The sequence below is a fragment of the Pyxicephalus adspersus genome, chromosome 2, assembly GCF_032062135.1.
Source record: "Pyxicephalus adspersus chromosome 2, UCB_Pads_2.0, whole genome shotgun sequence".
NCBI classification, from domain to species: Eukaryota; Metazoa; Chordata; class Amphibia; order Anura; family Pyxicephalidae; genus Pyxicephalus; species Pyxicephalus adspersus.
Window position 1 is genome coordinate 124,626,493 of NC_092859.1, and position 21,016 is coordinate 124,647,508.

The 21,016-nt window shown below is 35.3% G+C and overlaps 1 protein-coding gene across 1 annotated transcript in view; it reads left to right on the top strand.

Annotated features, from left to right (window-relative positions):
* Positions 1–21,016, top strand: part of THSD4 (thrombospondin type 1 domain containing 4) — a gene marked incomplete in the record, with an annotated part of 385,569 nt that overhangs the window by 88,164 nt on the left and 276,389 nt on the right. Inside the window, 1 exon segment of the mRNA XM_072402303.1 lies at positions 15,913–16,213. Coding sequence (XP_072258404.1) covers positions 15,913–16,213 — 301 coding nt within the window.

The window sequence follows — 21,016 nt, forward strand, 5'->3', positions numbered from 1 at the left end:
GTAAGAACTCCTTAAGGACAGTCATCATTGTTACAAGGGCAAGGGTTGGTATGGGCCAATATTATTGTTCTCACTGCTGCCTTTTCATAGAAAACCGGTGAATGTATCTGGAGTGAAAGGTAGGTAGTGATGTGGTAACTTTTGGTAAATAGGGAAAGAGGCACAGACCTGTGTAGTCACAGTTAACAATTTTTGCTCTATATAGGATTTATATCAATATTTTGAGTACCACTTTATTAGGCATACTTTTTAAAGTGGACGTTAGATTAAAAACAAACATTTTGAGTGGACAGATTCTGCTTTTTCGCAGGGACAGGTGATGTCATTCCCGCAATAAAACAAATGTACCTGACTCCTGAAATTCTGAATCCTTATTTCACTGAACTTCCCTCACCTTTTGGGTTCAGGATATTTGGCTATTCTAAAGAGCTCAGGCATGCACTTGGGAGTTTATAAATTCCCAGCAGCCAGTTATCTATATATAAGCCACATGCACAACAGTGTACATTAAAGAGAAGACTATGAACAGGCAGGCAAATGTATTTCATTGCTAAAGAACCTGTCCCTTCTGTAATAAAGAAACTGCTTGCTCACCATGCAATTTTCAGGCTAGGTACCACTTTGATGGAAATGATCGATTTTGAGTAGAAATCTATATTTCCAGACTGAAACAGATGTGAAACATTGGGCAATGGATTTGTGCAAATATCTTTCTTTCACTGTTGATTTTAAATTGCATTTTGGCAGTAGTTTTTCTTTAGACAGGTCTTTGTACTTTTGAGTATTTTATTCAGTTATAGTAATCCCAAAACATTATAGAGTTTGTGTTTTTTTTAGGTTTGTGCTCCTTTTTCAGCGTGTATATATAACATATTAAGCCTACAGAGCAAGGTAGTATGTCACTTTGTGTTTTGTCTGTAAAGAAAATACCACCATGCAACATCAATCTATAATAATCTCTTTCCTGACTTTTATAGGTTTGTATTGGACTCTCCTAGTATTTTGTTTGGTAAAACACCCCAGTCTACCTTTTTCGTCTCCCCTGCAAGAACACATTTCATATTCCTCCTATTTTTATTGTCATTTCAACAAAAGTGTAACACAAGAGAGCCTTTTGGCATGATGACTATGCTGTAACAACCTCAAAAACCATTTGGGCTTGTGCTCTATCATGCAGATTTTTTTCTCCTCGCATTCCCTAGGAATTAGTGCATAGTTTATAATTTATCAGTGAAACTGAAGCATGTAACATAAGGTGTTTGGTCTGTATTTCATAGTGTAGTCCAAGGTAGAAACAAAATACATTTTTTTTATTTAGCTGATGCCTAATTGGCTGTTTTTTTTTTTTTTTTTAAACTCCTCTTTTGGAAGGCTCGCTGTGTACACCAGTATTTTTTTTTGCATGTATTTCGAACCCTGAAGCTTTAATGTTGTGCTTCAGTAGGTTGTTTTTCACAGTTGTGTGTCATAGTTAATTACATACTTGGTGGTATAGGTCTGTACTTGATAAATCCTATAAACTTTATTTTATGACCAGCCAAATGTATTCATTGGTTTTTCTTCTCAGTCTAGTAATTCAGGAATGTTGTGATTATCATAGGTGTTTGAATAATGCCACTTTATGACGTTGCAGTCTGCTTTGTGACATGAGGTATTTTGCTAATTTTCTTGCACTTAAATGCTGCTGGGTTACCCTTAGTTGCACTTCTGTACCAGGTGCATTGCCCACCAATGAAGATGTGTTGCGGTACTAATTTAAATTATTCATGCCACAACATAATACAAAACATCCATAAGTGTGGTAAAATGCATGTTAGTGCAAGTATCTATGAGAGCAACTTGTGCAAATGTGGTGCTTCTTAAAGGGTGTAGTAAATATTTAAATATTTTAGGTTCATAGAGAATGCTATGGGTGGTTAAGCTTGACATAAACCCTATGCCTAATATGATTAATAATTACAATAGTTAGCCAATAATTAGTTTTTTTTTTTTTAGAGAAATGGGAAAAAAAAACTTGAACTAAGCTATAAGGATTTTTAATTTGGCACATTCAACCTTTGCTTAACTAAAAGAAACTTTAATAACAATAAAAAGTTATTGCGTTAGTATTGTTCCACCAATACATAATAAAACAGAACATATAGTCCCTTAAACATAGCTTTGCTTTAAATGTTCTCACTGTTACAATTTTTAGGGTAAAAACAAAAGCAATTTTAATTACTTTCTTATTCAGTGCTTTATTGGATGGTTAAATTTTGTATGTGTTTCCTGGTTATGACTGCTTCCTCAGGAAAAAAAAAACAAAAAAAAAAAACAATTTACATATTGTTTCAAAAGAATCCCATGTTTTTGGATCACATCCTCCGCAACAAAGATTAGACTAGCCAAGGCCCCAAGGCTTTTATCACAAGAGTTCGTAAATGCTAAAATTTGCTTAACCTAAATACAACTAGAAAATCTACTGCATTTTTTTTTGTTGTCTTTAGTTGATTAGCTTTCCCATCATAATTACAAAAGCAAAAGACCTGTGACCCAGTGTATGGTACTGTATGGAACAAAATTGCATTCAAGAACATTAATGCACCACAAAAATTCTTGTCTGACATACCTTGATACTGCATATTGTCAGCATTCTTTACATAACAACAGGGAAAATAATAGCAATGGTTCCATTTTATAGCAGACTTTTCCTGGCTAACGTAACGCTGTGTTTTTGCACCCTCTCAATGTGGAAAAAAAGGGACCTTTTATCATGATATCAAATTTGGGGTGGCTACGCATGGGAATGTCTAAATCCGTATCAACCCAAACATCATGTCACAGCATTCCACTCATTTGTCTGAACAGATCTGGTTGTTGGCTTTTCGTTTAGAAACTGTTACCAATTCGCCCACCTAAGGCTGTGTAGAGCATGTACAATTATGATATTTCAGAAGGAAAGTAAAGAATCTCTGAAATTTTTTTGTATGTTTTTAGATGACTAAGTTGAGATGACCAAACATCAGTTCCTATTTAGCATAGTTAATAACCTTGTTTTTTATCTTCTACATTATTTCCATGTATGTTGATGAACTGACAGCATCAAGTGTTTTGGTTTCCTCTGGGAAGAAATTATTCTGTTACCGCCTTACTGTACTGTTTTGTATTTTAATGTCTAAGCTGATTGTAATATACACCTTTAGGACATACTGTACGAAATGTTGGTGAGAAAAAGACTTTTCCAAAGAAAAAAAAAAAAAAAAAAGGAAACTTCAAAAGGTTTAACATACTTTCTGCCGTTTCAGCTAGATTTGTGTTTCAGCTTGGCTATAGCTTTTGCCTTGGATTTTGCCAAGACAAATTCCAGCAGGTGTTTTTTGAGATTATTGCAAAGCCACACTCGTAGGGTTTTTTCCTGCTAGTCTCCAACAATGAATTTACCTTGAGAAATGCTTTGTTTTCTTGTTCAAAGTCCCAGCCTGCGGTCGAAACAATGAAAAAACTTTCTACCTATTAAATGAAGGTGGTATGTTCCAGTCATATTTAATAATAAAGATGTCCAGTATACCATTGCTACATTATGATATATGTCTGCTGGCAGCTACACGCTGGCTGCTGTCCTTTTCACGTAGCTCCTTCTTGCATTCTTCAACTCTAGTTATTATAGCAGAAATAATGTTGGAGGTCTAGTGCATTGTATTTTTTGGCAGCAACAGGGTTCTCCTATTGGGAATAACTCCTTCAGTGTTGGCCTTCTAGTTTATCCTATAGAGAATCTTATTATTGCTTTGTGATGTGGTACCACTGTTATTATCGCTTCATTTAAACTTTAAAGTTGGTAATTTGATGTGTATAAATCTCTGTCAGAACTGAGGACCCTGGTTTTAGTTATAAACTGAGGCAAACAGTGCAATAAGTGTCTAAAGCAGCTAATCTCTGGAATGAAGTTGAGAGTTTACATTGGATTACTTCTAATTTGCCGGTCTTTCATGTTATCAGTCAGGCTACTTAGTTTTGTCTAAACACCCACTAACAAGATGTAATGAAAAAAGGCTTGTGTTAAACATAATCGGCTAGTAATACTTTTGCCAGAGATAAGCCGTTGTGATGTGAGGTGCCTGTGATTCTAGTGTGACATGGAGTTCATGTTCAGAGGACTTGGCTCACTGACAAGGTTATACATCAAGCACCAATTTGTGTTTCATCACGCAACCATGTTTACCATACAAAACCAGACTTTAGAATCATATACACAAAAATATGGGGTAGAGCTGTCATAGGTTTTCAGGAAAAGTGAAATGATAAACTTGCATGTGGTTTAGTATCTAACTCTAGAAAGTCTTTTACCTAAACATTTGCACTTTACTGGAACAAAATGTATGTGCAACTCTGACTGTGGTCCTTTGCCCCTAGTAAAGTGTTTAATAATGCAAGTGCTATATTATTAAGCAAAATACACAAAAATTTGCTGAATATATTGTGTAAAATAAAACAATCTTGTTTTCAGCAATACACACAAGGGGTCTGTGTTAATTTTAATGCAGCACTGCGGACACCAAAAAATCTGCATATGAAAATATTTTTTTATGCTCATGTTTAACCATGATCTTTTAGGTGAATGAGCATAATGGCCAAAAAAATGGTTTGGAGCAATATATGCTTACCTTCCATTCACTTTCCTGCTGGCCTGATCCCCTGCTACGCTGCCTTAAATTCCACTTTAAGTTTGACTTGTTGATCAGATTGAAATTTACAAAAGGCTCATTGCCAATTAGCTTTTCAGGCACATGATATTAGATTGTGTCACTTGTTCAGCTATGTACAAACTAGGTATTTCTAGGGTGGGTTGGCAGCAGATTGTAGCTGAGGGGGTTGCATGGTAAAGGCAAATACTATCTGTGAATTTGCCCAGTACGAACAAGAGATGACTGTTGACAGTAATTGAATGGGATGGGAAACTGCTTTGCATTTTTTTTTTATTAGAAATGTCTGTGGTGTACTTCCTTGTGGATGGAAAAACAATCATAAAGAGTTTGATAGTTCTGTTGGAAGTTATTTACTTCATTATTTGCTCCAGTTACTTTGAACAGGTGTATTTGGAGCAGAAACAGGGATTATGTAGCTGTGCTGCTGGCACTGTATCAAGAGTTAATGTATCAGCACCCATTATTGTAGCAGCATCCTTAAAGAAGAACCCCAGTCAGGATTCGAATTACTCGATGCCGGGATATGTCCCTTTGTTATAAAATATTTTATAATGTGCCAGAGTAATGGCGTGCTGCTAACTTTCTTGCTAATATTAACAACATAGGGAGGTTGATTTACTAGAGAATTTTTGTTTGAATATTTACTCCAATTATCCAATCACATGAAAAGCAAATTCCTGTTTACTTTAAAAATTTAGTTATGTGGGATGTCATAAGAAAACAGAAAATTTCTTTTCCCATGGTTGTACAATTGAAGTGAATCATTTCTCGGTTTGTGTGAACATTATCAAGATTTTTAGTAAAAAAATATTCAGTGTCTCTTAAGCTCTAAATTCCTAAGCATGTGATCTCAGCTCTAACTACTTAATTTGTGATGGATTATGAATGACCCAGTCCCCGGCCCACCCCCCCCCCCCCATCCATTTACATAATTTTTATTGTTTACAGGATATTAGCTTACATTATATCTGCAAACCTTAAAGGTACTTTTGCATTCTTTGAACTGCTATATCAAAACTCTTTTTTTTTTTTTTTAAGGTATGTGTGTATATACCGTGTGTATGTGTGTGTGTATATATATATATATATATATATATATATATATATATATATATATGTGTGTGTGTGTGTGTCTGTATTTTTAGAGTGTAAAAACACTTTTGGGTATATTTAGCTAACTGACCAGAATATGCATCAGCAAAGTTCATTGTTATGGTTTTGCAAAGTTTAGAACTATTTCTACAAACGTATTGTATTCTGTCAAGTTTGAACCAGCTGTTCTTATGTAAACCAAAGAGCCTTATCTAAAACAGCTGAAGCACTGTGGCACTTTGGATACAATAAGAAATGGATATTAGGATAGCCCCATGAGCCGAAGTTCTTGTTAATGGAACCTACACTTGTCATAGCAATGTAAACTACACCTGGGAATAGCAGTGTAGTTTATTCAAGCAGAAAATGTATTTGAAGGTTTAGTGTAGCCACTGTTAGAGTGAGACCCTGTAAGATAAACCTCAGCACCAAGTCATATTAGATTACCGTGGACAAACTCCACAGTAACCCATTCAGTTTAGGCAAATATGTCATGATGGATATCTTACTTTTTGTACAGTATTTTGACTCCGGATTTTACAGTTGGTTCTCAAACTGACATCTCTGAAGGACTTACCAGTAAAACAAGTCAAGGTACCATTTTATGTCTGAAATTATTAGATCAATAGAGCAATACACTTGTTCATTTATGACTAATAATTAATCCCCATCTTCTAGGTTGTAAACTCTTCGGGCCAGGGTCCTTTCCTCCTGTGTCACTGTATATATCCGTCTGTCATTTGCAACCCCTATTTATTGTACAGCGCTCGTAATATGTTGGCGCTATATAAATCTTGTATTAATATTAATAATAATAATAATATTAATAAAAATAATAATAATAATTAGTGCACTGTTGCTTGCCTAGTTTATGAATGCCACCACCAAATCCATATAATCCCAAATATATCAGGCAAACATGTCTTAGATTTGCCCCAGATCTTGCTTCTTCCCTATTTGACCTGTCTGCCATATTTTCAAGGTAGGCTTCTGGTACATATAGATAGGTCCATAAATATTTGGACAGAGACAACTTTTTTCTAATTTTGGTTCTGTACATTATCACAATTAGTTTTAAATGAAACAACTCAGGATGCAGTTGAACTGAAGACTTTCAACTTTAATTCAGTGGGTTGAACAAAAAGATTGTCCAATTATTTATGGACTTAACTGTGTGTGTACTTCAAGGCTGAATTGGCCAACTGACACTTCTTGATTTGTGGAAAACGCATATTTGCTTTGTGATTCTTCCTGGCTATACCTTTCCTCAACCTGTCATGAAAGGCAACCCCAGTATTTCTACACAAATATCATTTTCAATATTTCATGGCATACAGAAGGAAAACTACATATCTTGTTTTTCTACAGTACACCGTAGTTGAGTTGTACCAGAATAATTCCAACCCTTAGTTTTCTTATGCACTAGCCAAATTTATTTATTCAGTTATATAAAAATAATACGTCTATTAAATATAATTTTTTTTACTATATTTTATATTTTTATATTGATAACCTATGAGATGATATGTGATATTATATTTCTTACCTTATTTTAAGAAGTCTAGCCTTCATAAATGTATGTGGTGTTTTTACACCCCTGTTTTGCTTTGACAGTTTACTACCTTATCTACGCAACTGATGAATGATCACCTACGAGAAACTCTAAATAGAACCATCTGGTGCTAAAATTCTGGAGAGCTGGAGTTCTTATACTGGAACGCAAACTAGCTATCATTAATATTAAAATTAGTATAAACCTAGGCCGAATGCCAGTGAGTGTGGACCCTCATAGTTATGAGACAGGATCTGTCCCCAAAATGGTTTTGAGAGTTTACTCTCATGAGTCATAGGACTCAAGATACCTTTAAACCCATCTTATTAGGGGGGCCCTCAGATAGCGAAGGCCTCAACCAGAAGAAAGAGTGCATAGCACTTCTTACCTATTTCCAGAAAAAGTTAAAAAATTGTAAATTAGGACAACCACTCCTTGGGAAGATTCTTACTTAACAAACAAACTTTCATTATGTCTCCATAAGGAGTCCCTATCTCAATTACATCATCCAGTTTAAAATCAAGGACAACAATGTAAACTTGTCAATTACTACTACTAAAATGACAGTCACCTCTTGTCCTGGCCACGCAGTATCCATGCTTGGAAGAGAGTGCAAGCTGTACACTAGAGAAGTATCCACATTTTTAATTTTTCCATTTTTTTCATTTGAAAAAATGTTCATCTCTAAGGCGTTCCCCAAGTATGTTTTTTTTGTCTTAACATTATTTCCTTTTAGGCTGCAAGTGTCCTCATACTATACAAAAATGTTTTATCAAGAGGAATTGCAGAGGATAATCACTTGGCTTAGCTATTGAAGTGGAGCTGTGGCTGTCTTGTGCTGACTTTTTTTTCCCTGTGTGGTAGGTTCATTTCAGTTTTCACCACATTCACATTTTTTAATTTAAACTTTTTTTAAATTAGGATCTCATTGAGACAGAACATTAGGAACAAAATTACATACAATATAATCAAATAGAAGAATACATCTGTATAATACCTGATCAGTCTCTAAAAGGGTATAGTATGATCGGTATAACCAGTGTAGCTGAATTCATTTTCTATGTGAACTGTCCGAACACCTTTAGAAAATCCATAGTGACTGCTTAAATATTATGTAAAAAAAAAAACAAAACAAATCTATTCATTTTAAATGTGGGCTAGCATGGGACTAGTCTGATTTTTATGTAAAAAATGGATACATTTGAACAGACTTTCAATATTAATACCATATGGCTAATAATTCCAGCTATGCAAGTTAAGGTATGGTGTCAAAGTAAATTTTACATCTACATAGACCATCTGTTCCAGGAAGGTGCAAAAAACATTGGGGGTTATATGTGTATATATGTGTATATATATAAATATATCTGATGGACATATGCTAGTTATTGCAAGCCATAGTTTTTTAATCTAATGAACGGCCATTTTAAAACATTCTTAAATGTGCATACAGTCATCTGAAATTCCAAATTCTTGTGTGATTTATATTTCTTTTCTTCATTCACTCCCCTTCCCCTTGCTTACTATAACCATAGCAATAAGAACAATGGCAAAATCATCACATCAAGTTTCATTTTGACAAAATCAGAAACACTTGCAGTATTTTATGCAGCAGAGGAGAGGGATAAACTCTCAGTAATAAGCATTACTGTCCCATAGCATTTTCATTTAAGAACAGCAACAGCTGAGCTTGTATGAATTCAACAGGAGGGATGACATCAGATATGATCTGACATGGCAAATCAGCACCTTCCTTCACAGATCGCAGCCCAACAATGATTCATTATGAGGCCCAAATGACTATGAAACCTGAAAGAAAACTCAACTTATCGTCAGCTTGGCAGCTCTTCAGAAGATTACAGAGGGTGTTGTAATACTCTTCAGTGTCAGCTTACTTCTCTACTTAAGGTTTTCCTAGTCATTACTGCAAGTATTGTAGTGGTCTGGAAATGTACCGTGTGTCAGAGGTATAATAAAGTTTTGCTGCTCCATTACGGGCAAAGATCCAAGGCCATTTAATTGGCCAGGGACTGGCTACATCCTTTATGACCAGAATAGGTTACATAGTAAACCACTTTTAGAGAATAGATTTTTTGGGATATTAAATAGTTTTTAAGTTGCCTAGAAAACAAAAGATTTCTTTAAAGTTAAACTCCAGTCTTGCCTTTAGTCTTGAAATTGATTTCTCTGATTTCATTGTACTTGGTAATCTTTTCACAGTTCCTAATAGAAGTTACAGTAAGTCAGATGGATCCCACCTCTTTTTCAGGCTATGGGACATCCAGCATCTTCCAACCATTTTCTACCCAGCCATAGTTTCCTTAACCCACCCCTTTCATTTATTAGATTTCTTTTTTTTTTTTAATATTGAAGGCCCAGTATCATTTGTGGACAGTACCACAGCACCCTTCTGGCCTATACCACTATACCCATGATCTGCTTGCATTGCATGGAGAAGCACGAAAATAATGTCACTGAACCTGAAGAAAGGCATGTAATGATAAGTTTTATTAAATTACCTTATTAAGGGAATGGTGGAACCAGAGAAAGCAAATTATAACAACAATTGAAAACTAGCATAGCAAAGCATACAGTTTCTTAACTGGTTTGAAAATGCTAAAGGTAATTTTGAGTGTACTTCCCTTGTATACAGTAAGATTGAATTTGCACAGCTGCCTTGGTTTGTATTTCCAGTCACATTCATTGCATGTTTTAAACGCCTTCATTGTTGCAGGGTAATGTGCCTATTTTGTGATAGTCCAATTTACTTTAAAAGAAGGTAATGCTTTTTTGGAGAAATGCAGTGTCTTTCTAAATGCGAGGAAATATGACCTAAAGAAGCTTTGAGAATTTAACTTATTATTGCCACTGTTTTTAAGGAAGACAAATTTTTAGTAAAGTAAATAGAATTAAAATATGTAAGAAAAAACACCAAAACACCTTAACATTGTTTCTGTAAAACAAATTCACTGCATTTATGTGGGGTTAAAAATACAGCTGTCAATTATAAATAGACTCCAGACCTGCAGTGCAAGCATGCTTTGCCTGGTTATACCTTTCCTGACTCTCTTGGGACCCCCAGGAGAGAAAAGTTTGACAATTGGGTTGTATGATTGATAGTCCTGCCTTCAGTCCCATTCATAGTTCTTTTGAGCAAGAAGGTATCCAGTCATAAAGATGGACCTATAAGAAGCTGATTTGTTTACGACTGTCACATGTGGCACAGTAATTATGAGTATAAGGAGCATGGCATATGTATTTATTGAATAGTCACTTCCACTGTTCGACACAAGCTGGCCGTGTCAACTTTACAAATGGAAGAGCACATAAAACTCGAAGGGCTCTGTCAGGGAATATGACATTCCTTCAAATGTTTCCTGTTGGGAATCATTTACTGCCATTGAAACACATGGACCTTAAAGATTCGTGCAAGGGAATGTCTGATTCCCTGTTTTTTGAATAGAGCCCTAAGACTGTAATATGCCTCTGGGCTAACCCACAATATAATTTGTAGAATATTATTATTACTTTCTATCAAATCTGGTATGAGACCTTAAACATGATAAATAATTTAGAATGTGTATTTTAGTCTTTTGTATTGTTAACTTCACTGCTTGGGTAACTTCAGTAATTGGTGATATTAAAAACTATTATGACAAATAGAGTATTTTGTTTACCTACCCAGGCCGACATTTCCTTAACCTCCTGGGCGTTTCACTGATGTCTGGATTTCTGTACCAAAAGCAGTACACTGTTTTTCATGAAATTTTTTTTTTTTTAATTGTAGACCTGTAACTTACAGAAATATGTCTGAACAAGGGTCTAGTAGATATCCTGAATATAATAAAGTTTGAAACACACAATCATGTAAAAAAAAAAAAAAAAAAAGTTAACTTTAATCCCCCTAGCGGTAATCCCGAGTGTGACTCGGGGGGGGGGCTTTCACATGCAAAAAGCAGTAATCCCGAGTCACATTCGGGGTAACTTTAGAAGCCCCCTTACCTTTGCCCCGCTCTCCAGCGACGATTAGATTGTCCGGCTGTGATGCCGGGGCACCGGTCCGTCAGGATTACTGAGTAATCTGCTTTTAAATACCACCCGGGTCCTGGCCACGCCGCTGCTCGCATCATCAGTGTGATGTGAAGCCCAATGCAGAAGTCCTGCATTGTGCTTTGCGTCTCTCTGGAGATGCAGAGCAGCAGCTCCAGCGTCGGGGTAAGGCGGGCGGGACATCCCCACTCGCATCATCCGGGTGGATGTGTCCTCTTCCGGGTGATGCGAGTGGTGATGTATTGGGGGGTGTGTCCAGGACATGAAAAAAAAATAAAAGTACATTTTTAATTTTATATTTTATTTTAAGATTACATTGTCTATTATTTCACAAATTTTTAAAATTATTATTTATAGTTATATAATATAATTTATGATTATTATATAATAAATAAATATAACTATCATACCAAGGAGTTAATCCTAAAAATTACAGGCCCACAATATAAACAAAAATTTATATGCAAAAAAAATAGGATCACTTTTTGCATAAAAAAACTGACAGAATTAGAACGCTAGGGGGCTAATAATAAAATTAAATAAAAAACACAAAAATCAGAAAAGAATGCGTAAATAAATAAAAAATACTGAAAATGCAATAATTCTGTATACTGTATATTACTATATTTTTGTGAAACACCTCCCTAGTGTGGTAAATTTTAAAACAGAGTCCAACGTCACATACCTATAGACAAAACCACATAAATATATTTTGTATTATTTTGTATTGGATTGGATACAGGACTTTTATATATATTATATAAAGATTTCTTTGTATTGGACTCAATACAGCTTTTTTGTATTGAATCCAATACAAAGTGATTTGAATTTCCCGCCCCGCCTTACCGACGGTGCATTTACCGACCCATGCACCGACGTCACCTGGGAAACCCCGGAGATTGTCAGTGCACACGCTGGGAAAAGACGGAAGAGAGAAGACATCTCCGAAGGAGCTGTGGGGACAAGGTGTTTTTTTTTCAGTTGTAATCTGATTGTCTAACAATGTTGTATGACAATCAGATTGCACTGTAATGCTTGTTTCTATTTTTAGCTACCCCGAACCTGGTACGGGGTAAACGATTTTAGCACGTTTTCTTACCCCGAACCAGGTTTGGGCTAACCGCCAGGTGGTTAAATCTGTGAACGTCTGTGTTTATCTAATTAATTGTACAAGTAGTTAATGACATTCAACTGTGTTTGTTCTTGTAATGTTGAAGTGCTTCATAGAATTGCAAGTCACCTCATCAGCTCTGATGAGGACTGTTGAAATGGTCTGGAAAGCTAACTAACTAAAATAGGAAACCCCACAATTGCGATACACAACGGATAAGACGAACTAAAAGGTGAACAGCAATTCAACCTACTAGGTCCTCCTGGTACTAAAATTAAGATTTTGACAGTATTAAATAGACATTTTACAAGTAGAATTGACAATGCTTGTTTCTATTTTCTTATTGTGGCTTCTTGAGGGCAAACAGTCGACCACAGTGTATGTGTTGTGTTATAGTGCCATATACATTTGGACTTCAAACCCCAGTGTATGTTTTGCTGCCTGTTTTATTATGCTTGGTTTGGTTTGGAGATGATGTGTTTTTTCACTCCTATAATGGTTTGTAGCCTTTCTGTTCTAAACTTACGTTGGCTGAGGAATTTGGGGCTTTCAGCCAAGCACAGTTGTCTTAGATTATGCTTTGGCCTACAACCCATAATATATAGATTTTCACATGAACACTTGACAGAACCAATAGTATTTTATTTATCTTTGTTCTTTGTATACATATGTAGCAGCTGAGATATTAAAAATATACTCCAGACGAGTATAAAATGGCACATCAGATCCTAAATATTCAGTCTAGATAACTGAAAAAGAGAGAGGTAATTTTTTAGGTGTCTTATTCATTGTGTAAGTGATGTGGACACTGCCTTTTGGCTGTCTCGTAGTTGTGCCTTAAGACCGCAGATCACTTATCCCCTAACCTAGACATCATTATATGTGTGGAACATGCATGTCTGGACATAAACTTTAACTCTGCTAATTTTGGGAACCTGTTTTTTTTTTTTGCTAGAAAAGGGTAAATAAAAGTTTTTGTATCTGATCTAGACAATGATAAAAAATACAGCTAGTGATACTAAGAGAAAGTGACCAACCCCAGAATTTGCTATTGCTGCTCACATCTGCAGTGAGATGTGAAGCACAATGCAGAAGTCCTGCATTGTGCTTCGCATCTCACTGCTGATGTGAGCAGCAATAGCAAATTCTGGGGGTGGTCACTTTCTTTATTTTGCTTTATTAGAGACATACTTCAGAAACCACAGTTGTCAGGAGTATTGGTTGCCTCTCTAAATGTTGGCATTCTCAATATCTAAGTTTAAGTCCATTTGCTACTCCAAATTATATATATACCAAGACCATTCTTGTGGTTTCAAAACTATTAATGTAGATACATTGAGGGAAAGAAGTATTTGATCCCCTGCTGATTTTGTACATTTGCCCTCTGACAAAGAAATGACCAGTCCATAATTGTAATGGTAGGTTTATTGTAGCTGTGAGAGACAGAATAACTGCAAAAGAACCCTCAAAAACCCAGTGCTCAAAAGTCAGAGCTTGATGTGCATTGTTATGAGTAAAATAAGTACTTGACCCCCTATCAACCAGCAGGATTTCAGCCTCCCTGGTGTCTTCCCTGTATGCAGGTAGGGAGCTAAGATTGTCAGAGGGATCTTTTGTTGTTATTCTGTCTCTCACAGCTATAAGGAGGGCAAACGTACAAAAACTTCTTTCCCTCACTGTATATAGCAATATCAGCTTTTTGTAGCCTTTTAATTTTTAAAACTGAATCTTAACATTGAGTTACATCACACAGAAAGGATTGCTATTTGAAAATGAAGTGGCATGTTGTGAGGTACACAATATATGAATATATATTTTTCTGCCTGACTGATGTTTTCTTGAAAAATGTATCTATACCTAAAACATTTTTTGTTTTGTTTTGGTTAAAGAACGTTTATAAGACCCTGTTGGCACATCATTTATTTTGACAATATATGTGTCATTAGCAGATTGTAAACTGTAAAAGTCACATTTGTATAGACCATATTGGATGTGATGTCAGCAGCCTCGTAGACTCAAGGTTATCATTCTAGTGTCACCCACTGATATTCACCATTCCTCCTCACTTCATAGCATAAAAGATTATTTACTAAGAGGAGAGACAAAGGCACTATACCAACAAAGATGGGGGCTGTGCTATGAAACCAGAGTCTTTCTGAAGAAGTTAAATTTACTAACAAGTTCAAAGACACATTGCAAGTGGAGTAAACATGGCTTATAGAAGGGGAACGTTTACACATTTAACATTTAAAGTGCTAACTCTTCTATACTTTTGCGAACAAAATCTTTAAGTTAGGGATGCTTTAAACTTCTGGAAAATGAAGAAAGAGAAAATCTTTGCAATGAAATGAGTCTTTGCTTTTCATAATAAAAGTTACCCCTAATGACGGTGGTCAGTAGGACAGATAGAAGGGTAATTTAAATGGAAATACAGACGTTTAATTCTGTCATTAGAAGTTTAATTCTTACACTTTCACGGACAAGCTAAAGAAAAAAAAAAGAATAAGTTTGGCTGTAGATACACTTTATCTTAATTAAAGATTCTGTTGCCATATCATATGGCATTTATTTTACCATGACACTGTTAGATCAATTTGATGTATTTGTTCATGGTACAATGATCCCACTGTATTTACTGTACATTACAGTAATAGGGTTTTTCATACTAACAATATGAATATTGTGTTCAGGGTGAAAGTGAATTTGCTATTCCACATTTCTTGGCTAGTTGTACATATTTGCCTAATCTGGATGTCTGTGAGCAGTGTGAATGAAATCACAAGTTAAGGACAGTAACCTTAGCACAACAGCTGTACCAGGGTGAAGGAGACAGCTGCATTCCTGACCTATGATAATACTCTGCTAACATTCATGTAAATAAATGTAGCAGGAAATAGTTAATTAATTGTTCTGTCAACAGTCCCTTTCAAACATTTTACTGGGTATTTCTGCATTGTTTGGGTAAAACATTGTGTGATTATTTTAATGTGCATCTTATTTTGTAACAAAAAAAATTGTTTTTCCTCTTTCATGTTTTTCCTTGTCACAGAATCCCTAATATGTACTTTTCAGTAAATAATAATAATGAAAGAAAATGAATGCCTATTAAAAGCATTGAAGAGAGTGCATCAACTTAAAGTAAATGCAGCAACCAACCATCTTTGAACATTCACTATTTTAGTGCAGTTATTTAAAGAAGATTTTGTTTTAGTTGCTGTTTCATTTGAACAGAATAAATGTTTTTTTTTTTTTTTTTTATTCCTATCTCTTCTGTTCCCTCTCTCTCTCCTTGATGATTTAAGCAATGGAGGGTGAAAAGCTGCATATAGGAGATAAATGTTTTTAGGGCATATTAAATGACGTGATTCTGTTATTTCTAACCCCGAAATAATACATTGTACTTTCTTGTTTTTCCAATCTAGAAACAGGACAAGGACTTCTATCAGTCCAGGATCATATGGTTATGGAAAAATTCCTTATATACTGCCACTACAAAGTGACACAGACCAAAACGTACCAAGAAGAAGAAGACAGAGCAAGCCAGGGCGACAGCATGTGTCTCATTCCCAACCTGTTCCAATAGCACAAAACTTATTCCCTGATGCTACTAGACAAGGTTCCACATCCCTCAATCTGCTTCGAGACAAACCAGCAGGACAACGTGGATCTACAGCCATTACATGTACTGGTGCCTACAAACAGTACAAACTGTGCAATAAACAGGTATGTGCAATGGTCAATGTTATAAAACCCATTTATAAAAGCAGCAGAGTGGCTGCACCATGTGCCACAGCTTAATATAAAGTCACATATTTATAAAGCACACAATGGATTTCGGAAATAAATCAAATCTTCAATGAAAAAATTTGACTTTGGGAGAAATGAAAGAACCTTTTTTCTGTTTTTTTTGTTTTACATGAAAAAAAGGTTCACTGAGAGTATTGCAGCCAAAAAGAAAGGCCCTTTCCCTAGCAACGTGCTTGTAATAAGCAGTGGGTCATTGCTGTAAGACAAGTCCTTGAAATTACAAGGTCTGATTTAACCCTAATTCTACTGGTGGTATGATGTCTACTATTAATGCATTTTGCCTAAAAGTTGAATAAAAATTGATTTGAATGAAATTAAATTTTTAGAAATTCAACCAACCCTACTTTTGAACTCCCGTTACATTTGTAAGCTTTACTGAGAATGGTAATTCTACATTTTATTTCCAATTTTTGTAAGAACATCCTCATATTTGTATATCACATGCACATCAGTGAGTTAAATTGCTTGCTTTTTGATGCTTGTGCCTTGTTGTTCCGCCATATGTGAACACCGAGCAGTTTTACCAGTCTTTTAGTGAATTCTGAAGTTGATCATTTTGAATCCACAAGTGAAATGTAATTCCCCCTATTGGCTCCATGTTAGTGAAGATAGTTATATTTAATATTTAGGAAAAATACATTAAAGGGTGATTTTGAACGTTGAGGTCTATCCAGTCCTGAACTTTGTTGTTGTTCTTTAGATCTTGTTTTTGTTCTTAGTGGCCTTCCTGCAATATTGCAAATGAAAATGCTGGTTAGTCCTAGTACTTTCTTTCTTTAGTAGTGTGTGTTAGAAAAATGTAGGACTTGCACCACAAGAAACATTATGAAAGGTATATTTAGACTTTTCAAGTTTCATTTAAGTGCTGTCTCTTCTTGTAAATGTATTTATAATGTCCCATTATAGTTTTTTCATGTATAAGAAAGCATGGTCAGAAACAGTGATTGTTATAATGATGTTGTTGGTGTTATGATGATGATAAAACTATGGTGAAATCAGTTCAATATTGCTAGACCAATTGAGCTTGATCCACAAATAGTTTCCTCATCATTTGCAGTATTTAGCAGTCATATGTAAGTGTTCAGTAAAATATCCTAAAAATAGTCCTAAAAATAAAATCTTTGTATGGCATTTAATGATGGGGAACTTATTTTATACATTAGGTAGATTTAAAGAGACAAGAGTAAATACACTGTGTGTTATTTTATACTTTTAAAACCGCATGGGTGGAAAAAAATTGCTGTCTGACTAAATAAATCACAGACAACGGGAAATAAGTGATTTTCAGAATGAGTCCCGGCAGAGAGGAAAACAGAAGTGCACTGTGGCTTTGTTTTTCAGCGGTTTCAACTTTTCCAATTTGCACAAATGCATTACTTTTAACGAAGTCTATTTCATGGAGAAATTATGAAGTTTTCAAGTCAATTCCATCATCATACTTTCAGCTAGGTAAACACTTTATGTCAAAAGCAAAAATCCTAAATAGTGTGGTTTACTGTGTAATCAGTAGCAATAAAATACTCTATTATATAGACTATACAATTACACTCCAGCAAGTGTCATAAGGGTTTTTAGGGAATGAAGCTAAAGAAAGTTATATTGAGAGGCCAGTTTTATAGTAGTAGAAATTGAAGAATTGCAGTTGTTCATACTTTTCCAAGATTACTGGGCATAGTCTAGTGATCAGCATGACCAGCCAACTAACATCAAAATATGAAGTGATACTAAAACCTGTTTAAGTCATAACTGTTTAAAAAGGGATTTCTCCTAATTTTGTCCTTTTAATTCTTGCGTTGTATGTAGGATTGGAAGTAAATTGATTTCTCCCCCAATAGAATATAGACTGCAACTCTGCCACCCCCCCACCCCAAAAAAAAAAAAAAAGGAATTCAAAGTTTAACCAAAAGTCAAAATTCTTTATTAATGTCAATTTATAAAAATGCAATAAACCTTCGCCTTATTAAGTCTAATTAATTCGCTCTATAGTTGTTTTTGCTGTTTCTCCAAACGTTTTGGTCCTATGTCTGATGTCTGTTTCATGGACTACATTCACATGATATCTTAGGACTGCTGTGTAGGGGTTATCAATGGTATACTACCTTCAACCACTTGTCCCATCTGGGTAACATTCCCTCCGTATAGTTTATATTGGTAGTCCTGCTTGTTTAAGCCCCAAATAATTGAAAAAGTACAGAAATACAACTGTAAAGCCAATTTTGCTTAGCAGTCCATAGTCTTCCAAGCACAGTTACCTGAAACTTTATTCCTCATGTTTTCTCATGGCTCTCATTTTAAGCATGACAAATCTTTTTCATGGTTTCAATTTCATGGAATGTGTCTTCTTGCTTGCCTGTTGCCAAAAACTTGCAAACTCTTTGGGTTTCCTAGACTTCTTAGAAGGGCCAATGCACACTTATAGCTAAGCACTGCCTTTGTTCACAGCCATCACATTAATGTTTCATTTATTATTTTATGCCATACATACTTTAGTCCCAGGAGCTGAACTCTGCTCTATTACAGAAGAAACATGCCAAAGAAGATGTGTTTGGCAACACTCAAGTGGTATTAGCCCTTTTTTGTATAAAATAAAGGATTACTTTTTGTAAAGGATTTTTAATTCATGTTTTTCCTCTGTTTTTGTGGGTAAGAAAAGGATATACAAGCCTGTGTCAGGGAAAAATACTTTCAATATAAACTAATTCAAATATAAACCAAGGGACCTATTATTATCTGAGAATACAGGAAACATACTTTAACTTGCGTATAAACCTAGGGCACAAAATGTGGCAATTTCTGCTAAAACTAGGTTGTTTGTTTTATGTATCCCTGAATTTGTGACATTTAGACTGGTACACATTTCACTGAGTAAAACAATGATGCGTGTGCCATAGTAAATGTTGGATGGGGCCACACACAGCTCTCTTGCATTCCCTGCCCTTAGCTTAACTGGACCCCCCCCCCACCCCCGTAAAAACTGCATCTGTTGTTCCCTACTTAGCTGCACCACTATTCACTGTTGCACCCATTTCACACCTCAGAGGCTACTAAATGAGGCAGCTTTCCCAGCATTCAGTTTTTTTCTTTTTTTTTTGCCTACCTAAAATGCTGACAGGTGCAGAAGCAGAGCAAACATGGCAAGTGGCAGCTTCTTTTGCTCCAGGGACATCATGCAAGATATGTGCCCCAAGTAGGGTTGCCACTTTTCATACTCAAATGTGTCATTTACTGTTAGTCTGACCCATAAACATAAAGGTTAACCGTTCTGTATAATTATAATTCTTTTTACTATAACATGGGAAAATAAGCACTGGACATTTCTGACACTGAAAAATATTTTTTTTCACTTACCAATCAGATATAACGTAAAACACTTTTAAGTTGCATAGCTATGTAAATTACATAGCTAGAAACATATAGAACCCAATGGCAATTATCCATACATACTGTACTTTTGTCTAAATTTACATTCTGTGTTCTGCCTGAGCTTAGACTAAAGTTAAATACAATAGCATAGATGTGTTTAAAAAATTTTATGAGCCAGTTGTGAAGCAAGCATACTTTTTGGTATTCTGTACAGTATAGCAATATATTTGCTAAATCCTTCTTCACCTAATTTAGTGAGACTATGGTTAGGAGGGTGGCTTTAACTTATGCTGTAAGCATTTAACTTACACCCAAGTAATACTTCTGTGCTTAATAGCACAATAAATGTAGTTAAATTGTGAACACCCTACTAAAAAGACAAACTAAATGTCCCACTTAAAAATAGGCATATAGTTCATGGGCCTGAAATTCAACGTTGTGGTTGATGGAAAACTCCCTGGTGGGTACTAACACGCATCATAAAACCCACATGTGTAACACACTATAGTACACTCCTGCATTGGTGGCCCACTACTGGAGAATTGCCTTACTATGAACCCCTCTAATGAATGACCTATTCTTTAACCTCTCTAGAAGAAAAGTACTGTAACAATTATGGGAGCTCTATACGAAACAATGCTAAGTACAAGTGAACCTGAAGAAATATGAGACTTGACAGAGTGCAGGAGTCTGCATGTCATCAAGAATAAGATCTTTCTTTGTCCTTGAATTTAATGATGTTTTCATGTATCTATAGCTACAGGCCATAATGTGATTTAAAAGATGTAGCCCAAAATAGACATATTATCTACATGCTTTAGTAATGTTCTAGTAGTAATAAATGTTGATTTTTGCCATTATGGTAATTTGAAGCATCCAAAATTCTACAAATGACCTATGACATTATAATTCTAATATTTTCTTATATTGCTACATACATTGTGATTTGATTTTGAAATGCAAAAAAACTGGTAGATGCCTGAAGATAGCAGCAAAGAGGTAAATAAGTTTCCCTGGACCATGAAAGTAAACAAATAGCTTCCCAGACTGGATGAAAGTAGTAAAAACTATGCATAATTTGTGCAATAAACTTTTATAAAACCGTGCAAAATAAAAGTAAACATTCAACACCACTATAAATCACAATCAATGTGATGATAACACCAATTACTCCAATTAACGCTGGGGTTTTAGACTTCTGCACTTGAGTCTCATCTCCTTCATCACTCCACTGCTTGTGTGCACTCCTTGTGACATTGAAAAGGTACCAGATATCTTGGTTGGGCTGGATCTCGTACATTAACATGACATGGTTACCTACATTATTGTACATATTGACAGTTTTGCCAATCTGAG